This window comes from Verticillium nonalfalfae (genome assembly GCF_003724135.2).
Source record: "Verticillium nonalfalfae strain VnAa140/NRRL 66861 chromosome Unknown scaffold_80, whole genome shotgun sequence".
Classification (NCBI taxonomy): domain Eukaryota; kingdom Fungi; phylum Ascomycota; class Sordariomycetes; order Glomerellales; family Plectosphaerellaceae; genus Verticillium; species Verticillium nonalfalfae.
Window position 1 is genome coordinate 81,089 of NW_021167305.1, and position 22,036 is coordinate 103,124.

The window sequence follows — 22,036 nt, forward strand, 5'->3', positions numbered from 1 at the left end:
CAGGTGACGGGCAAGGGGGATCAACGTAGGTTGTGAGAATATCAATTAAGAACAGTGGAATTATAAGCATGTTCATGACCCAAACCAAATGCGGTATCCATGGTATCTTCGCTAGACCCGAAAAACGCCCCTCGCAATGCCACATTCATTCCCTCCCTTGGCTTCTCATAATTGCCTTATGTCTTTGTGTGTGGTATCTGACATCCTTCGGGTGCAATGGGTTATAGACGATATGGCACATCTTGCATTCCTCGAAGGCCGGCTTCGTCGATAGATTGATCGTTGTTTGTATGGGAGCGGACCTGGAACGGGTCGTCTTGACTTTTTGTCCCTCCTCAGCTTCCACAAACGCTAATTTGGTGTTGAGTGTTGTGTCTGGGGATTGCTGTAGGGTGGAGCGGACAGCGCCTGTCTTCTTGCCAGGCATCTGGGACGCCTTGCCCTTGTACTGTACGGAGCATTGCCTGTTCTCTTCGCTTACTTTCGGATCCTCCAAGTCTGTTGTCCCGAGTGGCGCGATGACTGGTGTTGGCGGTCGTAGGCGCAGCCGGCGCGGTGTCCTCTTCGTATCAGTGGGTGGTGGTGAGGATGGCGGAGTGGAAGACATGTGCGGTGGGTCTGATGAGCGGTCCGTCAAGCCGGCATCGCAGCTCGATAGACATGGTTTGAAGTAGTTCAATATCGAGCCCTTCGCGAAGGTGCTTGTTGAAGATGATGGAGATTGGCGGCTAACTGTAGATGGCGGTGGAAGTTCAGGCTCGGCTGCCGTGATGCGTCGTCGTTTGTCGGTCGAGGCGGGAGCATCGCTCGTCTGTAGGGTTCGCTTCTTGCCGTAGGTACGCAATGATCTCCTGCGACAAGGGGTTAGTTAGCCATGTAATTGCCAGAGTGCATCCTTGATTCCTCACTTCTTGTTGTCATTCTGGGGGGTGACAAGGCTGGACGCGTGAAGATTGTCCATGACGGAAGAGATAACCGGAGAGCAGGCGGCTGGGCCGCAATGCTTCGAGGTGTGTCACGATGAGTAGTGGCGGTCCTGAGTGATCGGTCTATATATGCGTCGGATGCCTAAATTTGCCAGGAAATATCCAAGAAGGCGAAATCTGGAAATGAGTGCAGTGCTGATTAGTTCGTCAATCGTGCGTGAAGTCGTATTATGGCAGTACGAGGCTGGTAGGGCGACCCTCGGAGGAATGACGATGCCCCACCACCAGAAATCGCGTGTTTACGCGCGCGGGCGCGTCTTGACGCGCTATCGCGAGGGCACGTGATGTAAGTGAAATCAGGATGGCACCGATGACGGATGTCTGTAAGAAATCCTGGAGCCTTATCTTATCGGAATCATTCGAGCCCCTCGTGAAAGCGACAACTACAGTGACATCAGGGCGAATATTCATAACAGGTTGGGTTGATTCACAACGGCCTAGTTTTCGCCCTTCAGCCGTCGTCGTATGCCCTCGTCAGCAGCATCATGTTCTCTTTTCGTGTCCAGTGAAATCATCTCCGCTGTTGACGCGCCCTCTGATGCCTTTTCTCCTGGTTCTGCCATAACCTCCCAGGTTTGCACCACCTCCCTGATCTCTTTCACCTTCGCCTGCTGCTTCTTCGCCTCGCCCATGCGCCATATGTAGCCAGAATAGACGGCGACTTCGGCGATGCCCACCACGAGAGCACCGCCCATGGTGACGAAGAGTCGCGCAGGGGTACTCCACCATCGCGCAACGACCCAGATTGTGCCGGCGACACCCAGGATGCTGACCATAAAGTTAAAGATGAGCATAACCTGACGGTGAACCTCTTCGAATGTCACCTCGTTGTCGCCTTCGTCTGACTTGTCGATTGGTCGGTTGACTTCGGCGAACCCTTGCACGGTCGAGAGGGCGGTTGGGAACTGCTGCGAGAAGGCCTGCATTCGGGACGGTTGCTTGAGCATGCGCTCGTACGTGCGTTGCTCCTCGTCCCGACGGAGGCGCGCCATGAGGGCCTTGTACTCTGGCGACTGGGGATGGTCAGCGATGGGCGGGGGAGGTGCTTGTGACGGGAATCTTACCGGTTCTGGTTTTGGTGGTGGGGGTGGGCTGTAGACTTGCGATCCTTGCAGAAGACTCTCCAGCGAGAAACCTTGATGGCTTCCACCCTTCAGCTCCTTCCACAGACGGAGAACCTGGGCATGTGTGATGGGGTTTCCAGGCTGAGGATCCTTCAGCGACGGTTCTGCATCGATGGCTATTTGGGTCTGGGGTCCGGCCGTCGGTTCTTCATGCGTCTCTCGAAGACCATCGTGGTTGTGCAGAAGATTCAGACCCTTCACAATAGAAGGCGTCATGATAAGGCGTACCATGTTCGAAAAGATCGATGTCGTTGATGCAGGTTTCTCGATCGAATTGTCGAGCCGCAGATCATAGTACATCGCGCCTCGCAAGCCAGTAGGCACCAGCGCTGCACCAGGGAGCTACGGATGGCCCCAGCCATAGCTTCAACCAATCACAACATCAGAACGCTCCACCCACGCTGCGCGGGCGTTCCGTACCGAGCCGATGGAGGGCCAGAGAGAAAAAAGCGAATCCATTTCATCATCATCAGCAGACAACCATCGACGGCAACCACGGCGACCACCGTCCATCGACACTTTCTGGCGCCTGTATCCGTAAGCCTCCGTAGTGAGCTCGCCAATTGACGTTCAAAGACCGACTTCAACACCACACAAAGGGTTTCAACGGAACCACTTTGGCGCCATGCAGCTCCGGCCAGGAGCCTTGGTGCTGCGCAACACCCACCAGGCGTCACGATCTCTCCTCTCCTCTACGTGTGCTATTCGGCCGAGATGCAGTCCAGCCGTCGATCCGAGATTTCCGTCGCACTTTGCATCATACCACAACACCTCGAGGAGGTCATCAGCATGGGGTGCCGCTGTCCAGGTCGCCGGGCACATGGCTTCCAACGCCATCAACCGTGTCACAAAGGGTGACATGCACATCGACCCTCTGAGAACAGTGGCCAAGGAAATGAAGTTTTTGACCGGCAATATTCGGAACCTCCTCGGCTCAGGCCACCCTGCGTTGGAAAAGGTTGCGAAATACTACACACATGCCGAGGGCAAGCACATCCGGCCGCTGGTGGTGCTGCTGATGGCACGGGCGACAGCCCTCTGCCCCAAGGCAGAACGACGAGCTCCGACGCAGACCTATGCGGGCATCAACTCGCCCATCTCCCCTGACGGTATCCTCTCCGACGTGAACCCGACTTCACCCTTCACCGGCCCGCCGCTGGACCCTCAGCAATCCAACTCGGACATTCTGCCGTCGCAGCGCCGGCTTGCCGAGATCACGGAGCTCATCCACACGTCGTCCCTCCTGCATGACGACGTGATCGACCACTCCGTGTCACGCCGCGGGTCCCCCTCTGCCAACCTCGAGTTCAGCAATAAAATGGCCGTCTTGGCGGGCGACTTTCTCCTCGGTCGTGCGTCCGTTGCTCTCGCCCGCCTGCGCGACGCCGAGGTCATCGAGCTCCTGGCCACCGTCATCGCGAACCTCGTCGAGGGCGAGTTTATGCAGCTGAAGAACACGGCGCAAGACGAGCGCAACCCGGCCTGGTCGCAGGAGGCCGTCGACTACTACCTGCGCAAGACGTACCTCAAGACGGCGAGCTTGATCTCCAAGTCGTGCCGCGCGTCGGCTCTCCTCGGCAACGCCGACGCGGCGACTGTCGAGGCGGCCTACGCGTACGGCAAGAACCTGGGCCTGGCGTTCCAGCTCGTCGACGACATGCTCGACTACACGAGAAGTGAGAAGGATCTCGGCAAGCCGGCGGGCGCGGATCTGGAGCTCGGCCTCGCGACGGCGCCGCTGCTGTACGCGTGGAAGGCGAATCCGGAGCTGGGTGCGCTAGTTGGGCGCAAGTTTGAGGGGGAGGGCGATGTTGCGAGGGTACGTCACTTTTTTTTTTTTCTTATGTGCAAACCCGTGATGGGAGGTGAAGCTGACACGGTCCATAGGCCCGCGAGCTGGTGCTGCAGAGCAACGGCATTGAGCAGACGCGCGCTCTCGCGCAAGAGTACTCGGAGAAGGCGATTGAGGCGATCAGCGGATTCCCCGACAGCGAGGCCAAGGACGGCCTCATCGAGATGGCCATGAAGGCGCTGCAACGGCAAAAGTAACGTCGCGGACGGAAGAGAGGCGGGGTCAAGGCCATGTTTGTGGGCGATCAACAGCAGCAGCAGCATCTTTTTGTACAAAATATGTGAAGGAAAGGGGCGGCGGGCAGAGGCGAAGGAGGACAACCGCCATGCGACTACCATCTGTACAACACCGACATATACACAACACACCACCAAGACGCTTTTCCGTTATTTTTTTCGGGCTACAGCAGAGGAAATGAGGAGGGACCGCGCGCGAACAACTCTTGGCGCAAACGATAGACGGCGGCAGGGGTTACAGGGTAGGCAAAAGCGGTGTTGGATGGTGTGCTTTGCAGCTCAATACCATTTATGTTCTGGTCGAATTGTCTGTGGCTCGGTGTCGTTGGTCGTGATGTTCGCCTCGACGTGCCATGGAAGATGCACACTGAACGTACCTAGGTAATGAACGTACCTAGCTAATAAGGAACGTACGTATGTAGGTAAGGTATCTAGGCAGAAGGAGCATGCACGGCTAGAACGATACACCGCCCTTCCCTCTTCCCGAGGGGCGTGCGTCGGCCATCGCCGGTGGTGCGGCGACATCCGGGCTCCGCTCTCGAGCGCGCCGGCCGAGGGAGCGGGTTTGGGGTTCCCATTACGTGACGAACAAGGCGTGTGGACGTGCGCAGGGCCCGGCGGCCGACAGGCGTCTGGTCGGGTACCTTAGCAAGCTTAGGTACCTTACCCAAGGGGGGAGGGGCGGGGCAGAAACGCACGCTGCGCGATGAGGAACGGGCCAAAGCTTGTCACAGCGATGGGAGGGGACCCTGAAATAGGCTGCGATGGCATCTCCGCGGCTGCTGGCTCGTGACGAGGACGGGAGCAGGGCAGGGTGACGACGTCTGGATGATGGCGTCCATCTTCTGTGGAAGAATCAAAAGGGCAATGGTCAGAAAAGAACCGTCGAGGAACGAGGTGACAACAGGCGCACAGGACCATGCTGGCCCTGTCGATGGCGACGCCGAACATGTCCGATTCGCGCGGCCTGGGTTGTGACTCGATGGTGTGTTGCTCGACGATGACCACAGGAAAAGCCTCGATTCGTGGTCGCGGCGGTTCATGAGAATGGGACCCCGCCCTGGCTCGCCCTTTCTCAGCATGGCTAGACACTCTGGGCAACATCGGCGCAGAACCCTCTTTCCTGCTAGGTTGCCTCTGGTCTCACCAGATTGCCTCTGGTCTCATCCGTTTTGCGCAAAGAAACAGATGCCGTGAAAACGACGTCGACCAATGGACAGGCGCACCGATCCGACTTTACTCGATGATTACTCGATGGAAACACGCGGGCCAATTGCTGAGGTAAGGCGCTGGCGGGAGGACCTTGACGAGGAAGGGCCGGCGTTGCGCTTGTCGAGGGATTGCGGTTTATTGGTACGGCGTCTGATTGGTGCGCTGGGGCTATTGACCAATCGGGGGGGCATGATAAGGGATCTCGGGTTTTGGTATGGAAGGGGCAGCATGATGGGCAGGCACGGCGGACAGCATGGGCAGGCACGGCGGACAGCATGGGCAGGCACGGCGGACAGCATGGGCAGGTACTAACGAGACGGTACCGCAGTACAGTACGACGGGCAGGGGCCTGGGCTGAGGGGATTCAGGGTCGCCCTCTCTGTGTCTCTCCCATCAGTGGACTACCTCCACACCCCTCCGGCTCGTCTCATGCATGTGCTTCTGCTTCGCGTTCGGGCGTCTGTCACTGCACCCCACCAGCGCCGAAGGCCAACCCGCCATGGACGAGGCGAGGCGATGCCGTTGCGATGATCTCGAGTAATGGCCTGGCCAGCTCACATGCCGCTTCCAGGACGCCCAGGCTGTCTGTCAGTTTGCCTAAACCCTGTCGTTTTGGCCAGGCTGTGTCCCTTCGCCTCCTCTCCCCGAACCACCGAAGGAAACACAGGACACTAAAAAGACACAGAAGCAAGACGAGAACAACGCACTTTCTAGAAGCCGTTAGAGTCTCCGAGCAAGGATTCCCCGGACACGCCCCCCTTCTCCGACTGCCAACCCGCAGACACGACGCAGCCAGCACCTTTCGCATCGAGTTTTGATTCCGATCCCACCCTTATCTCACCCGATTCCTCACCCCTCCCCCACCATCTCGTCCCAGATAAGAGCTTGTTGCGCCGCCAACTCAACTTCTTTCCGAGCTCGCGACCTTGTCAGCCCTTTTTCTCTCCCTCTCGCTTTTTAATTTTTTTTATCCCCGTTGGCATCCTCTTGCTCTGTCCGTCACGCCGTCCCCCAGGCAAGGAAAGGCGGTGCTTCAACCACACGACACTCGTCTTGCAGATCGACAGAGACCCTACTCGGAGACCTCCTGAAAGACCTCCCAGAGACACTCCTCGCCATGGCTGTCTCTGACTCTTTCTCGGCCGAGGGCCTTGTCGTCCTCGCCTCGACGCGCGCCGTCATCACTCTGCCCGACGATTCCCTCGTTCTCACGCCAGCGACCATTACTCTGTCGCCTTCCACCGGCAGGATTGTCGACATTGTCCACGAGGTCCTCCCCGCCTCGTCCTTTCCCGCCTCCACAACCTACGTTGACCACGGCGACAAGGTCCTCTTACCTGGTCTTGTCGACGCTCACGTCCACCTCAACGAGCCGGGTCGCACCGAGTGGGAGGGTTTCTGGACCGGCACACGCGCTGCTGCTTCGGGTGGCGTCACCACGGTCATCGACATGCCCCTGAACGCTATTCCCCCCACCACGACGCTCGCTGGCTTCAAGGAGAAGCTGGCGGCGAGCGAAGGCCAGTGCTGGGTTGATGTCGGCTTTTACGGCGGCGTCATCCCCGGAAACGCCGCCGACCTCCTGCCTCTCGTCGAAGCAGGTGTGCGCGGCTTCAAGGGCTTCCTCATCGAGTCTGGCGTATGTTTGACCACAAACCAGTCGAGAAGGCACGCAACTGACTGAGTACAGGTCGACGAGTTCCCTGCCGTTTCGTCCGGCGATGTTGCTCTCGCCATGGAGACCCTCAAGGGCACGCCTACGACGCTCATGTTCCACGCCGAAATGATCCCTCCCATTGCCGACTCGGTCGGTGACGCCGTCCAGCAGTCGCAGCCGCCGCTGGCCCCCGTCGGCGAGCTCACGGCTTACGACACGTTCCTTGCCTCCCGCCCACCCTCTTTCGAGACGTACGCCATTGACCAGATCTTGTCTCTTGCCCACATCGCCCCCGACCTGCACCTGCACATTGTCCACCTATCGGCGGCCCAGGCCATCCCCGCTCTCAAGAGCGCGCGCCAGGCTGGCGTCAAGATCACTGCTGAGACGTGCTTCCACTACCTCGGGCTCGCCGCCGAGTCGATCGAGGACGGCGACACGCGCCACAAGTGCTGCCCCCCGATTCGCGAAGACTCGAACCGCGATCTGCTGTGGGAGGAGTTGCTGGCCGAGGACTCGTGCATCCGTACCGTTGTCTCGGACCACTCGCCCTGCACGCCCCAACTCAAGCTACTGCCAGGTCATCTCGCGGCGCCGCCATCCTTCGAGGCCCCACCCATGTCCCTCTCCGATTCCGGTGTCGACGTCAAGTCGGCCCTTGATGACGAGGAGGCCACTCTCCCCAAGCCCGTGACGGCTGCGCCCAGTCCCGGCGTCAGCACAGAGGACGTGTCGAGCGGCGACTTCTTCGCCGCCTGGGGCGGCATCAGCTCCGTCGGTCTTGGTCTGCCCATTCTCCACGCCGAGGCCGCGACGCGGGCATCGCTGGGCAAGGGCGGCCTGACACTCGTCGACGTCGCACGGCTGTGCAGTCAGGCGACGGCCGCGCAGGTCGGTCTCAGCCACCGCAAGGGCGGCCTCCGGGTCGGTCTCGACGCCGACGTATGCGTCTTTGACGACCGCGAGGCGTGGACGCTGCGGAGCGGCGATATGCGCTGGCGCAACCGGTGCTCGCCGTGGGAGGGCAAGCAGTTTGGTGGCCGCGTCCGGGAGACGTGGGTGCGTGGACAAAAGGTCTTTGAGTTTGGCGGCCGAGGCGGCGGTTTCGTAGAGGGCAAGCCTGTTGGCGAGGCCATTGTCGAGAGGAGGACCATGTAAGCGTCACAAATGAAAGTTGATGTCAAGACTGCCATTGAAAAGTCGAGGGCGAGGGGAGAGGGGGCGATCCATCTTGGGTGGGGTTAAGGCCGGCCTCCACTCGAGGTCTGCCGTCATGGTGAGCGCAGTGCTCGATGATGAGGCAGACGAAACCACACAGGTCAAATAAAATGCATAATCTCAAAGCCAAGACTATCTTATGTGCTCGTGAGATGATTGATGTGTGCGATGTTGTACGCTCGTCCAAGTAAATGACTTGGACACAAAAAGACGCCGTCTGCTGAATGTCGACACTCGACAAACCCACGAGCACTCGATACTCGCCGTCTGGCGCTACCCAGCGAGCCTTCGCCTCATCATAGACGATTACGGCGTACTTGTCGATTTGTACTGTTGTCTGTGCAGTTTGCCCTGCTTCGATGTCAACCTTGGAGAATGCCTGCAGCTCCTTCACGGGCCTCTGGCGACCAGGGATACCAGCCCCCTCTGGGAACGCCACGTAGAACTGCACGACAACCTTGCCTCTCCTAGACCCAGCGCTCACAATCTCAGCGGACACACGAATCGAGTCGTTGGCGCTCTTCAAGGCACTAGAACCCAAAACGGCAGCACCGGTCACGGCAAACGTCGTATACGACAGCCCGAACTCAAAGGGGAAGAGAGCCGCCGGATTCCCGGGGCGATTATGCCGTCGACACCCGACAACCAACCTCTCGTCGTACCGCAGCACGCTGTCCTCCCCGGCAGGGAAGTTCTCAAACGAAGACCCGTTCTCTACACGCCGCGGCCACGGCAGCGGCAGCCTGCCGCTGGGGATGACGACGCCCGCGAGCACCGCCGCCAACGCATGCTCCGTCTCCTGCCCAGGGAACCACGCCTGCACGACGACGGCCGAGCGCCACGGGCGCGCCGGAAAAGTTGACGACGACGGTGCGCCGCGGAGTTCGCGCGCGCCACGGCCTCGACGAGGTCGTACTGCGCCGCCAGCGTGTCGCGGTCGAACCCCTCCGTCTCGGTCTCGTTGGTCGTGCCGACGCAGACGACGGCGTAGTCGGCCGCCGCCGCGGCCTTGGCGGCTTCGGCCTGGCGCGCGGCGACGTCGATTTCCTCGTGGAAGCGCACGGCGCTGCCTTGGAACATTTTGCCGAAGATCGATGCTGCGTTGAGGATGGCGGGGTCGCACGCCCAGGACTCGAGCGTGATGCCGTACCGGCGCCCCTTTTTTGAGCCGCTGGTGCACCCTCTTTTCGAGGTGCCGCTTGAAGAAGTAGAAGGATTCTGGACGCAGTTTGGTCTCCTGTCGACGGTCGAACACGAGCTCGCCATCAGTGTAGAGCTTTGCGCGGCCGGTGCTGATGACACAGAAGATGTGGTCGCCGGTCGAGGGCGCTAACAGGTCAAACGTGATGCGTGTTGAGAAGTCTTCGTCAAGATATTCGGGCCGCTTGTCCTTGGTCATGTACTCGGCTTGCGGGATGGTCCCTTTGTGGGCGAGATTCGTGCCGACGATGGGTCCGTTGAACCATTCCAGTTTCACTGGCCTCGACGAGCCAGTCTTGCGGTCGCGAGGGAAGACAATGCTCGGGTCGGCATGAGGGACGGCTCCGAATACAGGAAGGCCGCGGGCCTCGAGGTTCGTGAAACCAAGATTCCGGAAGCCCTGGATAGGTGATATCGCGTGCAGTGCATCAACGCGTGCGCTGCCGCCGCCGCCGAGCACGACAGACCACGAGTGCTGGCCGATCAGGGCTGCCGTGGATCCCCTTTTGATGGGTAAAACATCACCTTGGTTCTTCAGCAGAGTGATACTGTCTGCCCCGGCTTTTTTTATGAACCTGTCTCTGTCGGCATCTTCAACCGCGCGCTCGGGCGGTTCTTCAGGGTTCTCAAAGCGCCCGAGGCGGGCCAAATCAAGCACCCTGATAGTCCTTTTGTCGATGATATCTCCGGACAGTGAGGCGTCCTTCACAATCTGAGAAACAGATTCGTAGGTCCTCCATCTGGGAGGACCTGGCAGCTCAATGTCGACGCCGGCCTCAATGCCTGGGCCGACCGAGTACGTGCCCATCCAGTCCGAGATGAGGAGGCCCTTGAAGCCCCATTCGCCTCGAAGAACACCATTGATCAGTGGAGACGAGTCGGTAACAAATGTGCCTTGAACTCGGTTGTAGCTGTGTCAGGGTCAGTCACATCGAGGCAGGTCCCTGGCGGAGGCCAACACACCTTGTCATGAAAGCCCATGGCTCCGAAAGCTTCTGGACTAGCTGGAACGGCTTCAGGTAGATTTCTCGCAGGGTCTGCTCACCTATCTCAACGCTCAACTTTATCCGCTGGTTTTCGGCATCATTGGCGACAAAGTGCTTGGGTGTCGCGCCCACCGTACTGTCAGCCTGGCACCCGCGAACGTATGCCGCCGCAAGGTGTCCCAGAAGCAGGGGATCCTCGCTGTACGTGGCTCCTAGACAAGTGCCACATGGAAAACATGCTGCCTTGATGCCGGAGACGTAACTCTCGCCGCGAGCGCCATATGGGCCATCCGTGAACTGACGGGGATCAGCATTTGTTCTCTGGCAAGCCGATCGTGTACATGCCTTGATGTAAGGCATAAAAACACCGTCTCTATCGACTGTAGCTGTGCACCACCAGTTTACTCCACCCAATAGGGTTATCTTTTCCTTGAGAATGAGTTCGTAACGATTGAAGCTGAGTCGGCAGCCATATCGGAGATTTTACCTCTGGGTGCTTTTCTCACAGAGCAACCCTTGTTACTGCTGATCCGAGGCTTTTGTATTCGACGAACATAACTATGTCACTGATACAGACCGACTTCGATGACAAGCTATTGGTGATGAAATTTACATCCTCCGAGGTCGGTCTGATAGTCGCCGAAACTCCCTCGATCGGAACTGTGTCTGATTGGCATGGCGCCGACACTTCGGAGGCTCGTTGGCGCGGGCACTCTCATATTGGCCGTCTGCTGACCGCCGGGCAACTCTCCAATCCGCTCGGGCTGACGGAGAAGCCCCGGAGTTTGGCGAGTCGAGGTATCAATGATCCATGGAGTCTCTTTGAAGTATACTTCGTGAGGCTCTTGGACCACAACGAGATGCCAGCTACGTCGCCATTGAATGGCATCACGACGTAACATTTGACATGATGTGCTGATCGTGAGTTACCTCAGCCAACAGCGACTCGAGAGGTTTATATAATAAAACAATAATCCGGTCGAGTTGCACAGGAGATCTTCCATCAATCCTCCCAGGCTGGGTTGGCTGCCCCTCAGCTCTCGACCTATATCTGCCTGCCTCAGAAACGGCATTTCCAAGTCGAACGCCGCACGCCAACACCATGGCCCTCCAGGAAAATGACAAGGAGAAGGCTGTCTCCGAAATTGTCGTCGCTAAGACGATTGAGACCATCGGTCAGCAACTCACGCGACTCGCCAAAGAGACGCCGCCCTTCTACAAGAGCCACAGTCTCTTCATTCTCCATATGCTGATCATTCCAGGATGTCTGATGCCTGCTGTAACTCTCGGGTTTGACGCCGCCATTATGAACGGTCTGCAAGCTGTACCCGCATGAAATAAATGTAAGTGGCGCCCAAAGAGATCAGAATGACAGACAGGGGGCTGACCAGTGGCCAGATTTTGACAAGCCACGCGGCGCCATCCTTAGACTTCTCAATGCTGTCATCGGACTTTGTTGTATTGTCGCAACGCCCTTTATTAGTTTCGTTGCTGACCGCTGGGGCCGTCGTTTTGGCATCTTCTTTGGCGCTGTCATCATGTTGATTGGCGGTGTGATTCAGGGTGCTTCTATCAACAGTGAGCCTTGTCGCCAGCGCCTTGAATACTTTCACTGACGGAGCAGTCGCAATGTTCGTGGTGTCACGTTTCATCATCGACTTCGGGCTGGTTTTTGCCAACACGTACGCACCAATGTTGATTGGAGAACTGGCTCATCCGAAGGACCGGCAGGTCATCACCTCGCTGTACCAGACATCCTGGTATCTCGGTGCCATTCTAGTCGCATGGACGTGAGTTTTGCTTCAAAGAAAATGTTGATGATATGTATTGTCTGACTTCAATCCAACACATTCGGAACGTTCACAATCCCAAACGACTGGGCCTGCCGTATTACCTCCTACCTTCAGGCGGCCCCCGCATCGATTCAAATCGCAGGTGTCTGGTTTCTCCCCGAATCACCCCGTTTTTTGATCACACAGGGTAAGGCTGAGAAAGCCAGGGACTTCCTCTTCAAGTATCATTGCAACGGCGACGACGAGTCGCCCCTGGCCGATCTGGAGTATCGCGAGATGCGTGCCGTGATCGAGGCCGAAATAGCGAACAATACCGGCTGGCGTTCTCTGCTCAAGACCCCTGGTAACCGCCGCCGCATCCTCGTCCTTGTCCTTCTCGGCCTGTTCTCGCAATGGTCCGGCAATGGTCTCGTCTCGTACTATCTCGTGCGTGTGCTCGAAACAGCTGGCATCAACAACAAGCGCCATGTCAACATAACCAACGGCTGCCTCATGATCTTCAACTGAATCACTGCTGTTCTTTCCGCCTTTGCCACCGGCCGTGTCCGCCGACGCACACAGCTCATCATCTCGGTAGCGGGCATGCTTGCTGTTTTCAGCGCGCAGACGCTCTGCGCGGGGCTCTACAACGAGCACGGCATCAAGTCAGCAGGCTACGGCGTCCTGGCCATGTTGTTCTTATTCTATATCTTCTTCAACTTTGCCTTCAATGCTCTGCTGTACTCGTACCCGGTCGAGGTTCTGCCTCGTCCTATCAGGGCTAAGGGCTTTTCGGTCCTCATGTTCTCTAACAGAGGGTCAAGTTTCGTCAACGGATTCGTCAATCCTATTGGGCTGCAGGCCCTGGGATGGAAGTATTACATCGTGTACGTTGTGTGGCTGGTCGTGGAGCTGGCATGCGTGTACCCTTTCTTCCCCGAGACGTCTGGGTGCAGTCTCGAGGCCATTGCTGAGGTATTCGATGGGCCCCTTCTCGTCGATGCGGAGAAGACGCGGTACGACAACGGCCTGCAGGATATCAAGAAGGACTAGCTAGCTAGTTGGACGAGAGTTATACTAAAGCAGACGAAATGCAGAATTGGGGCGTGGCTGCAATCAATCCGTAATCCAGGTTGGCGTGATTCTAAGCTCCGATATCACCATCGACGAAATGGAGCTTTATGTCGTGTGCGACAGTCTGCATGACTCGCGGCCAACCTCAACCTCAATCATGCCTCGAAACGCCTGTACATCGTGCCGGTAGGTGCTCGACGATCGACTTCAACACGATACCGGATTCTAACCCTGATCAGCCTGAGTAAGGTGAGATGCCTCTCCCAGCGCCCCGGCGACAAGTGTAAAAGATGCACGTCTCGCAACACAGCATGCTCGTACGTCCACGCACCGCAACACTATCCCTCCCCTTCGTCGGCATCACCTCAGTCGTGCTACGCACTTCAGCACGAGACGGTCGGGCTGGACATTGGCCGCGGCAGACCAGAAGAGATACTACGCGAAGCTCAATTTGCACAGTCCCTCCTGCTTCTCTACTTTAGCAACTTTGGCGACGTCCACTTTCTCTTCGACGAAGAGGTGTTCCTACGCCGCTATGCTCTGAGCGAGGTCTCGGAAATGGTGCTTTTCGCCATGATGGCGCTGAGCATTCGATTCTCTGTGGCGCCATTCCGCGAGGCACTGTCGCCGGCCCACCGGGGTGAAATCTTGTTCGAACACGCGAGGAGCCTTGTCCAGGAGGAGTGGGACCGGCCCTCTATCGCCGTGGCGCAGGCATATGTGCTGCTTGCAACATACAAACTGGTGTACGGCGGGGCACGACAGGCGTTTCTCTATCTTGGTGGGTTTGGAAGTACTCTATCCTGTTGACTGGGCTGACCAAAGGCCAGGCTTCGCTGCGAACATGGTCAAAGTCCTTCGCTTGCTAGACACAAGTGCAGAAATTGACCCTGTCCGTCTTGAGTGCAGCCGCCGACTGGCATCGACCGTTGCCCTCATGGATCGGTTTGTGTCGCTCATATTACGCTTCACACCGCATCTAACAGAGAGAATACCCACAATGATGGCGGACGACGACTTTTGGGCGCTCAAGAGAAGGGAGCCGATCATGCTTTGCCGCAAGACTTCAGTCAGCCAAGAGATTGTCAATTTGTCCGAGCTTCTTGTTGTGGTATCGAGACAGAACAGTAACTTGGCCGACCTCAGGACCAGCTTTAGGAATCGGTGGGCCGATGAGCCACTTCAACAGTACACCACCACAAATCTCGAATATCATCAACAAAAAGATAGCCTCCGCAGTTTCTTGCACATGCACATATTATACCATCATATCGGCCAATTGCTCTACTTTTCCAATCTCGGGCACGAATGCCACGCCCACGCTCGAGCGACTGCGGATATTGTTGAGTATGCCTGGAGGCAAGGGGATTTTGATATACATAACTACATGGCTGGGCAGATTTTGACCCTTGCTTCCATCGTTCTTAGTCACGCACTCCTTATCGAGCCTTCTACGGAAGACGAACGACGGAAGGTGTGTATCAGGCAGACTGTCGCACGCGTGAGGCATCACACGCGAATGTTCAATTGGGTGGTGAGGATCCCCGGCTGTGGTCTCGTGAGGACTACGATGATACTGACTGGTGTAGCATCAATGTCTGGACGAATGGGAAGCAAAGACCACGACCTTACAAGTATTTGAGAAAGATGGTCTGCTGGATGAGATCACATTTCTTGGCAGCCAATTCGAGAAGCTTGATTATCGTAATGCTGGTAGGTACTCTGGCTGAACAGCCAATGCTGAATGCTTCATAGCTCACGCAACTAGGGTATCGTCATGGACCCCCGCACAATCATGTGATCTAATGATGTACATCAGCATCTATTTTTGGGTTGGATTGAGCGGTTACATGTATGTCTTCTGGTAATTTGAATGACGAGGGCACCTCAAGCGCACAAGACAATAGTTTTGCTTTACTCAATATGTTTAAGCCATCATAACTGACATCATCCCGAAGTCTCTGGTATGTATCCCGTTACAAACCCAGTCTCACATCGGCATCGAGATTGCTGGCTGTCACCCAGCCTCAGCTTCTGGGCACCGAAATGGATGGTCGGCTGAGGCGACCGAATGACAGGTTTATCGAAAACTGGGGAAAGACTGGGGAAAACCGTAGCAGATGCTCCGCGAACCATGCATGACAGGACACGCAGAAGGATTGATGCGGCTCTGGCCTTGTAGGTAACGTCATTCATCGAGGCAGTAGGCCCCGGATCATATTCATCTTGGTATCAACGCTCGCTAACTCCTCCATTTCCCCTCCCGGTTCCCATTGTAGTTTTCAACATGCAAACGTCATCCGTCTAAGGTCTTGTAATAGCCGTTCTCCGTCCAAATGTATCTCTAACCAACGACCCGGCGCCACAGCTCCTTACGCAGCGCATCCACCATCTGATGTGTCCTCTCAACAGCACCCTTGTTCTCGATGGCCCGGCGATGCAGGTAGCCCAGGCACTCGGACACGGACCCCCAGGCCATGTACTTGAACGCCTTGGGCACCTCGGCGGCACTCATTGTGCCCTCGCGCGTGCACTTCTCGTAGTTCTGCACGAGCTCGCAGCTCAGCTCGTCCGCCATGCCGACGAGCTGGCCGCACTCAAGGCGCGCCGTCGGCAGGCCGGCGCGCACCCTCTTCATCTGCGTCTTGAGGGCGAGCATGGTGCTCGGCCCGTTGTGCGTGGCCAAGAACAGCGCAGCGGCGGGGAACTTGGCGTCGGGGGCGCAGCCGTTGGGCATGCGCTGCGTCAGGAGCATATCGGCAATGTCGTCGAACATGGCGTCGGTCTCCTCCTTGGTGTCGTGGATCAGGGAGCGCGTCTCGTGCTCGATGTAGGCGCCGCGCACGAGCTTGATGCCGACAGCCCAGCCCTCGGCCGCGGCGAGCCGGATGTGACGGTCCGTGTTGGCCTTGGACGCTTTGAGGTAAGCCTGGATCGTGTTGAAGACGAGCGGTGCGGAGAGACCGGCATTGTGCTTGCGCATCAGGGCGATGGTCCACTTGTCGACGCCTGGCTGGAGAACCTGTTGCTCGGCGTCGATCCAGAGGTGCGAGCCCTGGGCGGCAGTGGCGTGGCAGATCTCGTCAAGGGCGGATTGAATGGCGGCGGGGATGGGCTTCCTGGCGCGGAGAGCGTCCACAGCGATGGGACCGGCACCAGTGAGTCTGCAATGATGTTAGTAGTCTTTTCTCGTCGACATAGCAATGGGGAAGAACTTACTTGAGAGCGAGGAAATCTCCCTTTTCGAGCATTGGCAGGGTGGAGAGGGTGCCCTCCTTCCACTTGGTGATCATCTCATAGCACTCCGGCGCGTACTGCTTCTCGCCTTCGGCTTCGATTGCCTTGGCAGCATCGGCACTGAGGACGATCTCCTTGGCGTGGTTCAAGATGATTCCCTGGTACCCAAACTTCTTGAACTCGGCGACTGATCGCGCGACCTCTTGGCGGTTCGTGCCAGCACAGAACTGGTCGTAGATGGTCCATCGCAGGATCTTGTTGAGGATGGGGTTCTTGTCGGGGTTAAGTAGTGGTGATTTAGACTTGACGATGAGGTTCATGATGGCTAGTGATGGCCGCATGATCCATTCCGAGGACATACAGGATGTGAGAAGGAGAGAGCGGATGAGAGTTGTCGTGGGCATGCGTGAAAGCGCCGGTGGTTCGGCGGCTGGTGGCGTGCTCATCAACGCGTGGTGAGACTCTGGTGTGTTGAGCATGTTGCTGATGAACCTCCTAGGCTCACTCTTGTTGAATGCCCTTGATAGGGGAGCGCCGAGGCGCCTTGGTGCAACATATAGCGAAGACATGTTGTGTGTGACAGGTTTGGTGTGGTTATGACGGGAGCATAGTGGTGGGGGGTGGGCGCCCAAGGGGTCTTCTATATAGCCCGGGTGGAGGCATCATGGTCACGTCAAATTCGTTAGCCTTTTCGGAACTGAAAGATAAGACGGTCTCGGTCTCGTTGTTTCGTTTGTGCTTGTCACACAAACAAATGGCGGCGGGTGGCCGTCACGATCGCACCGATGGGAGCCGATAGCAGGACAGAGCCACACTCGGATCAGCGTCCCGACTCTTGCAGCCCATCTGTAGTGGGCTTGATAAGCTCCGATCGGAGCACACTTCCGACCACACGTAACGCCGCGCTGAGACAGCGCTGCAGGGACCCTGCGTCGGGATCCGATGCGCGGCCGAAGGCGAGGGAGGCTCAGAGTCAGAGAGTGCTGGATCTGCTGCGTTGCTTGGTCTTGTGACACCCACCACGTGGTACGAATGTCCCAATGCCGCCCTCAGAGGCCCCTGTTTGGCCCCAAGTTCTGCGCCTCAAGCTGTCTATCCGCCCCCTGGCATGCTATCTCCCAGTCGCCGTTTTCGGCTGGGGGCTGGGGATGTCTGGCTGAATGAGGGAGGCGACACTTGGAAGCGTCCTGTCAGCGGCATCCGCATGATTCTAGCTGCCTATCTGGCCAGGTCCCCGGCAATGGCATCCATGGAGAGACCGGGATTTGCGGACCTTCCCTTCCTGAGACTGCTTTGGCATTCGGGATGATGCGCTTTGTCGCGGCAGGTTCTGGGGCAGAACCCAAAATTGGAGGCATCGTGACCTCGAAAAAAAGTGCCGAGCTGGGTGGAGGCATCGGGATCGGAATGCTAGGGCGTGTGCGCCTCCGACCTTTCCCCAGAGTTTACTTAATTGTTTGTCTTTCCCCATTTTGGACGACCCAGGGCCCTCAGTCCAAAGGCCGCGAGCTCCGATCGTAGGACATTCTAGTCCGGCCACCCTGTGGAGTGGCAATGCTACATTTTAGCTGTCAAGCACTTGGCTAGCGAAGATAAGAGTGACGCCATGACGAGACCACCTTGGATGACGAAGAATGCGACGTCAGCCCTGTTGTAATTATTCGCGACTGCTGCAGAACCCCTATTGACCACGCTGGCTCGGAATGGCACTCCGTGAAGCTTCCTACCACAGTGAACGACTGTCCGAATGGCGAACACGGCTTTCCTAGCCATCCATTCAGATGCCCAAGACCTACCAGAGATCGACCTTATCTTCACCCGCCAAGTCGAAGGAATCCTTAGCCCGAAACCTGGTAGCGTAGGGCTGCATGCAGGTTCAGAGCCCAGGTGGTAACGCCAAGGTGCTGCGATACCAAGCTTCTTGCTCTCTGATCAGTTACGTGACGAGTCCAGTGTCGCGCCTGCTACTTCGCTCTCGACTTTATGGTCGTGTATCCGACACACGAATGTAGGCACGAAGCCTTGTTCTAGGTCTGCCAACATCTAGGTTCGTCAAAGTGGCCAATCATTTATTCGCTGATTCGCCTAACCTGTGACAGCTGTGCATGCTGTGTCCTGATTAGAGAAGCCTTATCATCACCGCTGTTCCATCACCCTGATTGACTGTCTCAGACCTGTTGAGGTGCTGAAGGGGACTGATAGATCGACCAGATACGTTATCTTTCGTTGTCCCTGATCCTCTGTGTGTCTCTGCTCGATCATTTCCCATCACATCCTCACACAGGGCCTAGATTGGCGGATTGGCGCCGTGTTACGAGCTTGGCTGCCGTGGAGGTCAACCACGGCCGATTGAGCGCAGATCTGAGGTCGAAGTAGATCTCGTCTTATCTCCTGAAGCTCGCTGCAAGCCTCACCCGTCTTGGGTGTTCAGCTCCCAGCTCCCAGCGTTCAGGCCTCCTCAACACCGTGGATATATCTGGCTTGCGCCAATGATAGGGGTCTACCACCTGCTGCAGCGCTAATCCCAAACGAACCGTCCTCTGCCGATCTTGTCCATCGAGTGTCCCGTGCTCGCTGAGCGAGGCATCATGCCCAGATCAGACCCTGGATTCTTCTCCCCATCTGCTTCTTGCTTTCGTGCCTCCAACAAACGAAGCTGTATGGTTCCTCGCCGATATCTAACGTTGCAATGAGCGATAAGTGCGCGCCTCTCCCGACGATGCGAAGCCCGCGCGACAAGCCTGGCCCAAAGCGATGGGGTAATCAGCGGGTCGGCGCCGTTCTGGCCATCGCGTCGGTTGCGGCCTTAGTGCTATTCTGCGGTCAGCGGAGTCCTTTCGGCTTGGTAGTGGCCCCTCTGGGTGGTACTGGTTCCCCTGTTTCCCCAGGCCCACGACCTTCTGGGTGGAGTTGGTCGGACGTGAGTTTGTGCCTCCACTGTTTGCTGTCCCCTGTGATTGATGCCGTTGTCAGATCGAGCCGAGTCGGACGCTAGAATGGCATGCCTGCTTCGAAGATGGGCAGCATGACTGCGCCAGATTGGACGTGAGTATCCTGCTGTCCTTAATCGACGGCTAGCTATTAGGCTGCTGATCTGGTGAAGGTGCCGATGGACTGGCAAGACCCTCGAAGTGAGCGAAGGGTTGTGTTGGCGATTGCTCGAATACGTGCCACGGATCAAACTGATTACCGAGGGCCCGTCATCTTTAACCCTGGTGTAAGTTGGAAGCCCATCTAATCACCTCTCCATGGCTGACCGCACAAGGGTCCTGGCGGTTCAGGAGTGTGGTCATTGCGGAACCACGGCAAGCTGCTTCAACAGATTGTTGGTGAGAATCATGTAAGTGGCCTCAAATGCATCGTACCCTTCCAGTATTTTCACACATCCATGCTGAAATGCGCAGGACATCATCAGCTACGATCCTCGCGGTGGTCAGTCAAATCCATGTTCCAATTTCTTCTCAATTCCAGGGGACCTAACATTGTCAGTTGGCGCATCCACGCCCCGCCACCAGTGCTGGGAAACTCCCGAGCAAGAAAAGTCTTGGAATCTCCGCGACCCCGGCGTCTTCGACTCTCATGCCGGCATCATTTCAGATCTCTATGTTCGTGCGACTGCCTACTCCCAGGCCTGCGAGCGCGCCATGAACGACTCAGAACTTCTGCGGCATTCTGGCTCCGTCTCTGCCGCCCGGGACCTGCTCGAGATTGTGAACCAGGGATCCCACGACAATCTCAGGTATTGGGGCTTCAGCTACGGAACAATTATCGGTGGCGTTTTCGCTGCCATGTACCCTGACCGCGTAGAGAGGCTGGTCAGCGACGGCAACGTCGACTACGAAGAGTGGTTCAACACGAAGCACCTCAACTTTGTGCACGACACGGAAAAGGTCGTCGAGGCCTTTTACGACTCCTGTCACCAGGCGGGGCCCGCCAAGTGTGCGTTCTACGAGGACACGCCGCAGGGCATCAAGGAACGGCTCGACCGTCTCTTTGCGGCCGTCAAGCGGCACCCCGTCATCATCTCGCCCAGCGACGAGGGTCCTGCCGTCCCGGAGCTGGTGACGTGGTCGGAGCTCAAGCGTCTCCTCTTCTCGGCGCTGTATCAGCCCCAGGCGCAGTTTGCCGACTTTGCACGCATCGCCGCGGCTCTCGAAAAGGGCGACGCGCGACCATTCTATAAGCACTATCAGCCGGAAAAGCCCTCTTCGGCCCCGATATGCGCTGGCGCGCCAGTCTCTCCCTTTGAGCCGCTGCCGGATGTCACGGAAGGGACGTCTGATACCTTTCCAGCAGTGAGATGCGCGGATCGCAATCTTCATGGACACAACGCCACAATGGACCAGATCCTAGAGGAAGCGAACGCGATGCTCGAAATAAGCCCTGCGACTGGGGCTGTCAATGCATTGCATTCTATGGTCTGCCTCGGGCGAACGGTCAAGCCAAAGTGGCGATTCCAAGGTAGGTCTACGAGTTCGCCAGCATGAGTACATATGGCAGAAGCACTAGGCTGATAGATCACCAGGTCCCTTTACGGGGGAAACGAAGCATCCCATTCTCTACATTGCCAACATGGCCGATAACACGACGCCCCTCATCAGCGCGCGGAACAACTCGGCTGGGTTCCCGGGCTCCGTGGTGCTGGTGCAGAACTCGTACGGCGTAAGTATGGGCCTTGGTCGCAGTACGAGCAAACGTCGGTGTTGACGATTCTAGCACACATCGCTTGCGGCGCCTTCGAACTGTACACAATCGTATATCAACACTTACTTTCAGGAGGGGACGCTTCCGAGTCCGGGCACGGAATGTGACGAGCCGTTTCTGCCATTCGAGATGGCGAATTCGCCTTCACCTTGGGTACACCAGCCTCCACTGTGATCACCTGAAAGAAGGGCTCTCTGATTTCAGTTGAGCAATGTTGTGGACTTTGTAAGCCGTCCTTCAGCGGAGCTAAGCTGGCGTGGTTCTTGTGCCCATGCCACTCAGTTTGCCAGCAAGGAATTCGAACTAGGCACCCCAGTGAGCGTTACTATGTATGAATTACTTCTTTAATGACCAAGCATGACTTACACTGTATTTTCGCTCTCGTTCAACAACGAGGAATTGTGGTGCACCAGTGGAGACTGCTAGCTGTTGGTTGGCAGAGACAACACGGCCCGGATGTCGGTGCTCTTGGCGGGTAGCAGCTCCAGTTCGACATCTTTTTCCTGCTCACTTAATGAGAAGCCTACCGCTTTCAACATTCAGCCAAGGCTCAACAGAACACGATTTCACGACTGCTTAGGTCCCTGTACTTCTTTGAATGAGGCAAGCGAATCAAGGACGACACACAAACGTTGCGAGACAAGCACCGTCCCCGGAACGTTTCCTCCAGTATGGCCGATATCCGCTCGACCAGTCCAGCATTTGTTTAAGACCAGAAATCTTGAAATCATTTCATAGGGTCGCTATGCGCGCCAACAAGGAGGATGCCTCCAATATG

General features: G+C 57.1%; 10 protein-coding genes across 10 annotated transcripts; 6 read left to right on the forward strand and 4 right to left on the reverse strand.

The window, feature by feature from the left end:
* Positions 1 to 145: 145 nt before the first annotated feature.
* Positions 146 to 961, reverse strand: D7B24_008762 (uncharacterized protein; the record flags this gene model as incomplete). Its single annotated transcript, XM_028642846.1, has 2 exons — positions 146 to 851; positions 909 to 961. The coding sequence occupies 2 exons, from the start codon at positions 959 to 961 to the stop codon at positions 146 to 148; spliced, it is 759 nt and encodes a 252-aa protein (XP_028493489.1).
* A 462-nt stretch (positions 962 to 1,423) lies between these two features.
* D7B24_008763 (uncharacterized protein) lies at positions 1,424 to 2,341 on the reverse strand (the record flags this gene model as incomplete). The annotated part of the gene is made up of 2 exons (XM_028642847.1): positions 1,424 to 1,999; positions 2,051 to 2,341. 2 exons carry the CDS (start codon positions 2,339 to 2,341, stop codon positions 1,424 to 1,426), a joined length of 867 nt encoding a protein of 288 aa, XP_028493490.1.
* A 589-nt stretch (positions 2,342 to 2,930) lies between these two features.
* COQ1 (coq1 putative hexaprenyl diphosphate synthase) lies at positions 2,931 to 4,159 on the forward strand (the record flags this gene model as incomplete). The annotated part of the gene is made up of 2 exons (XM_028642848.1): positions 2,931 to 3,929; positions 3,998 to 4,159. The coding sequence occupies 2 exons, from the start codon at positions 2,931 to 2,933 to the stop codon at positions 4,157 to 4,159; spliced, it is 1,161 nt and encodes a 386-aa protein (XP_028493491.1).
* Positions 4,160 to 6,527: 2,368 nt separating this feature from the next.
* Positions 6,528 to 8,225, forward strand: D7B24_008765 (uncharacterized protein; the record flags this gene model as incomplete). Its single annotated transcript, XM_028642849.1, has 2 exons — positions 6,528 to 7,049; positions 7,101 to 8,225. 2 exons carry the CDS (start codon positions 6,528 to 6,530, stop codon positions 8,223 to 8,225), a joined length of 1,647 nt encoding a protein of 548 aa, XP_028493492.1.
* An 83-nt stretch (positions 8,226 to 8,308) lies between these two features.
* On the reverse strand, positions 8,309 to 11,190 carry D7B24_008766 (uncharacterized protein; the record flags this gene model as incomplete). The annotated part of the gene is made up of 6 exons (XM_028642850.1): positions 8,309 to 8,332; positions 8,533 to 9,102; positions 9,183 to 9,416; positions 9,466 to 10,396; positions 10,449 to 10,768; positions 11,158 to 11,190. The coding sequence occupies 6 exons, from the start codon at positions 11,188 to 11,190 to the stop codon at positions 8,309 to 8,311; spliced, it is 2,112 nt and encodes a 703-aa protein (XP_028493493.1).
* A 383-nt stretch (positions 11,191 to 11,573) lies between these two features.
* On the forward strand, positions 11,574 to 12,771 carry D7B24_008767 (uncharacterized protein; the record flags this gene model as incomplete). Its single annotated transcript, XM_028642851.1, has 4 exons — positions 11,574 to 11,784; positions 11,870 to 12,049; positions 12,096 to 12,261; positions 12,471 to 12,771. 4 exons carry the CDS (start codon positions 11,574 to 11,576, stop codon positions 12,769 to 12,771), a joined length of 858 nt encoding a protein of 285 aa, XP_028493494.1.
* Positions 12,772 to 12,846: 75 nt separating this feature from the next.
* Positions 12,847 to 13,296, forward strand: D7B24_008768 (uncharacterized protein; the record flags this gene model as incomplete). Its single annotated transcript, XM_028642852.1, has 1 exon — positions 12,847 to 13,296. One exon carries the CDS (start codon positions 12,847 to 12,849, stop codon positions 13,294 to 13,296), a length of 450 nt encoding a protein of 149 aa, XP_028493495.1.
* A 178-nt stretch (positions 13,297 to 13,474) lies between these two features.
* On the forward strand, positions 13,475 to 15,379 carry D7B24_008769 (uncharacterized protein; the record flags this gene model as incomplete). Its single annotated transcript, XM_028642853.1, has 6 exons — positions 13,475 to 13,503; positions 13,557 to 13,566; positions 13,705 to 14,098; positions 14,148 to 14,262; positions 15,276 to 15,281; positions 15,343 to 15,379. 6 exons carry the CDS (start codon positions 13,475 to 13,477, stop codon positions 15,377 to 15,379), a joined length of 591 nt encoding a protein of 196 aa, XP_028493496.1.
* A 282-nt stretch (positions 15,380 to 15,661) lies between these two features.
* D7B24_008770 (uncharacterized protein) lies at positions 15,662 to 17,123 on the reverse strand (the record flags this gene model as incomplete). The annotated part of the gene is made up of 2 exons (XM_028642854.1): positions 15,662 to 16,481; positions 16,537 to 17,123. 2 exons carry the CDS (start codon positions 17,121 to 17,123, stop codon positions 15,662 to 15,664), a joined length of 1,407 nt encoding a protein of 468 aa, XP_028493497.1.
* A 2,120-nt stretch (positions 17,124 to 19,243) lies between these two features.
* Positions 19,244 to 21,432, forward strand: D7B24_008771 (uncharacterized protein; the record flags this gene model as incomplete). Its single annotated transcript, XM_028642855.1, has 7 exons — positions 19,244 to 19,474; positions 19,528 to 19,599; positions 19,640 to 19,771; positions 19,836 to 19,894; positions 19,970 to 21,015; positions 21,080 to 21,216; positions 21,271 to 21,432. The coding sequence occupies 7 exons, from the start codon at positions 19,244 to 19,246 to the stop codon at positions 21,430 to 21,432; spliced, it is 1,839 nt and encodes a 612-aa protein (XP_028493498.1).
* Positions 21,433 to 22,036: the final 604 nt, after the last annotated feature.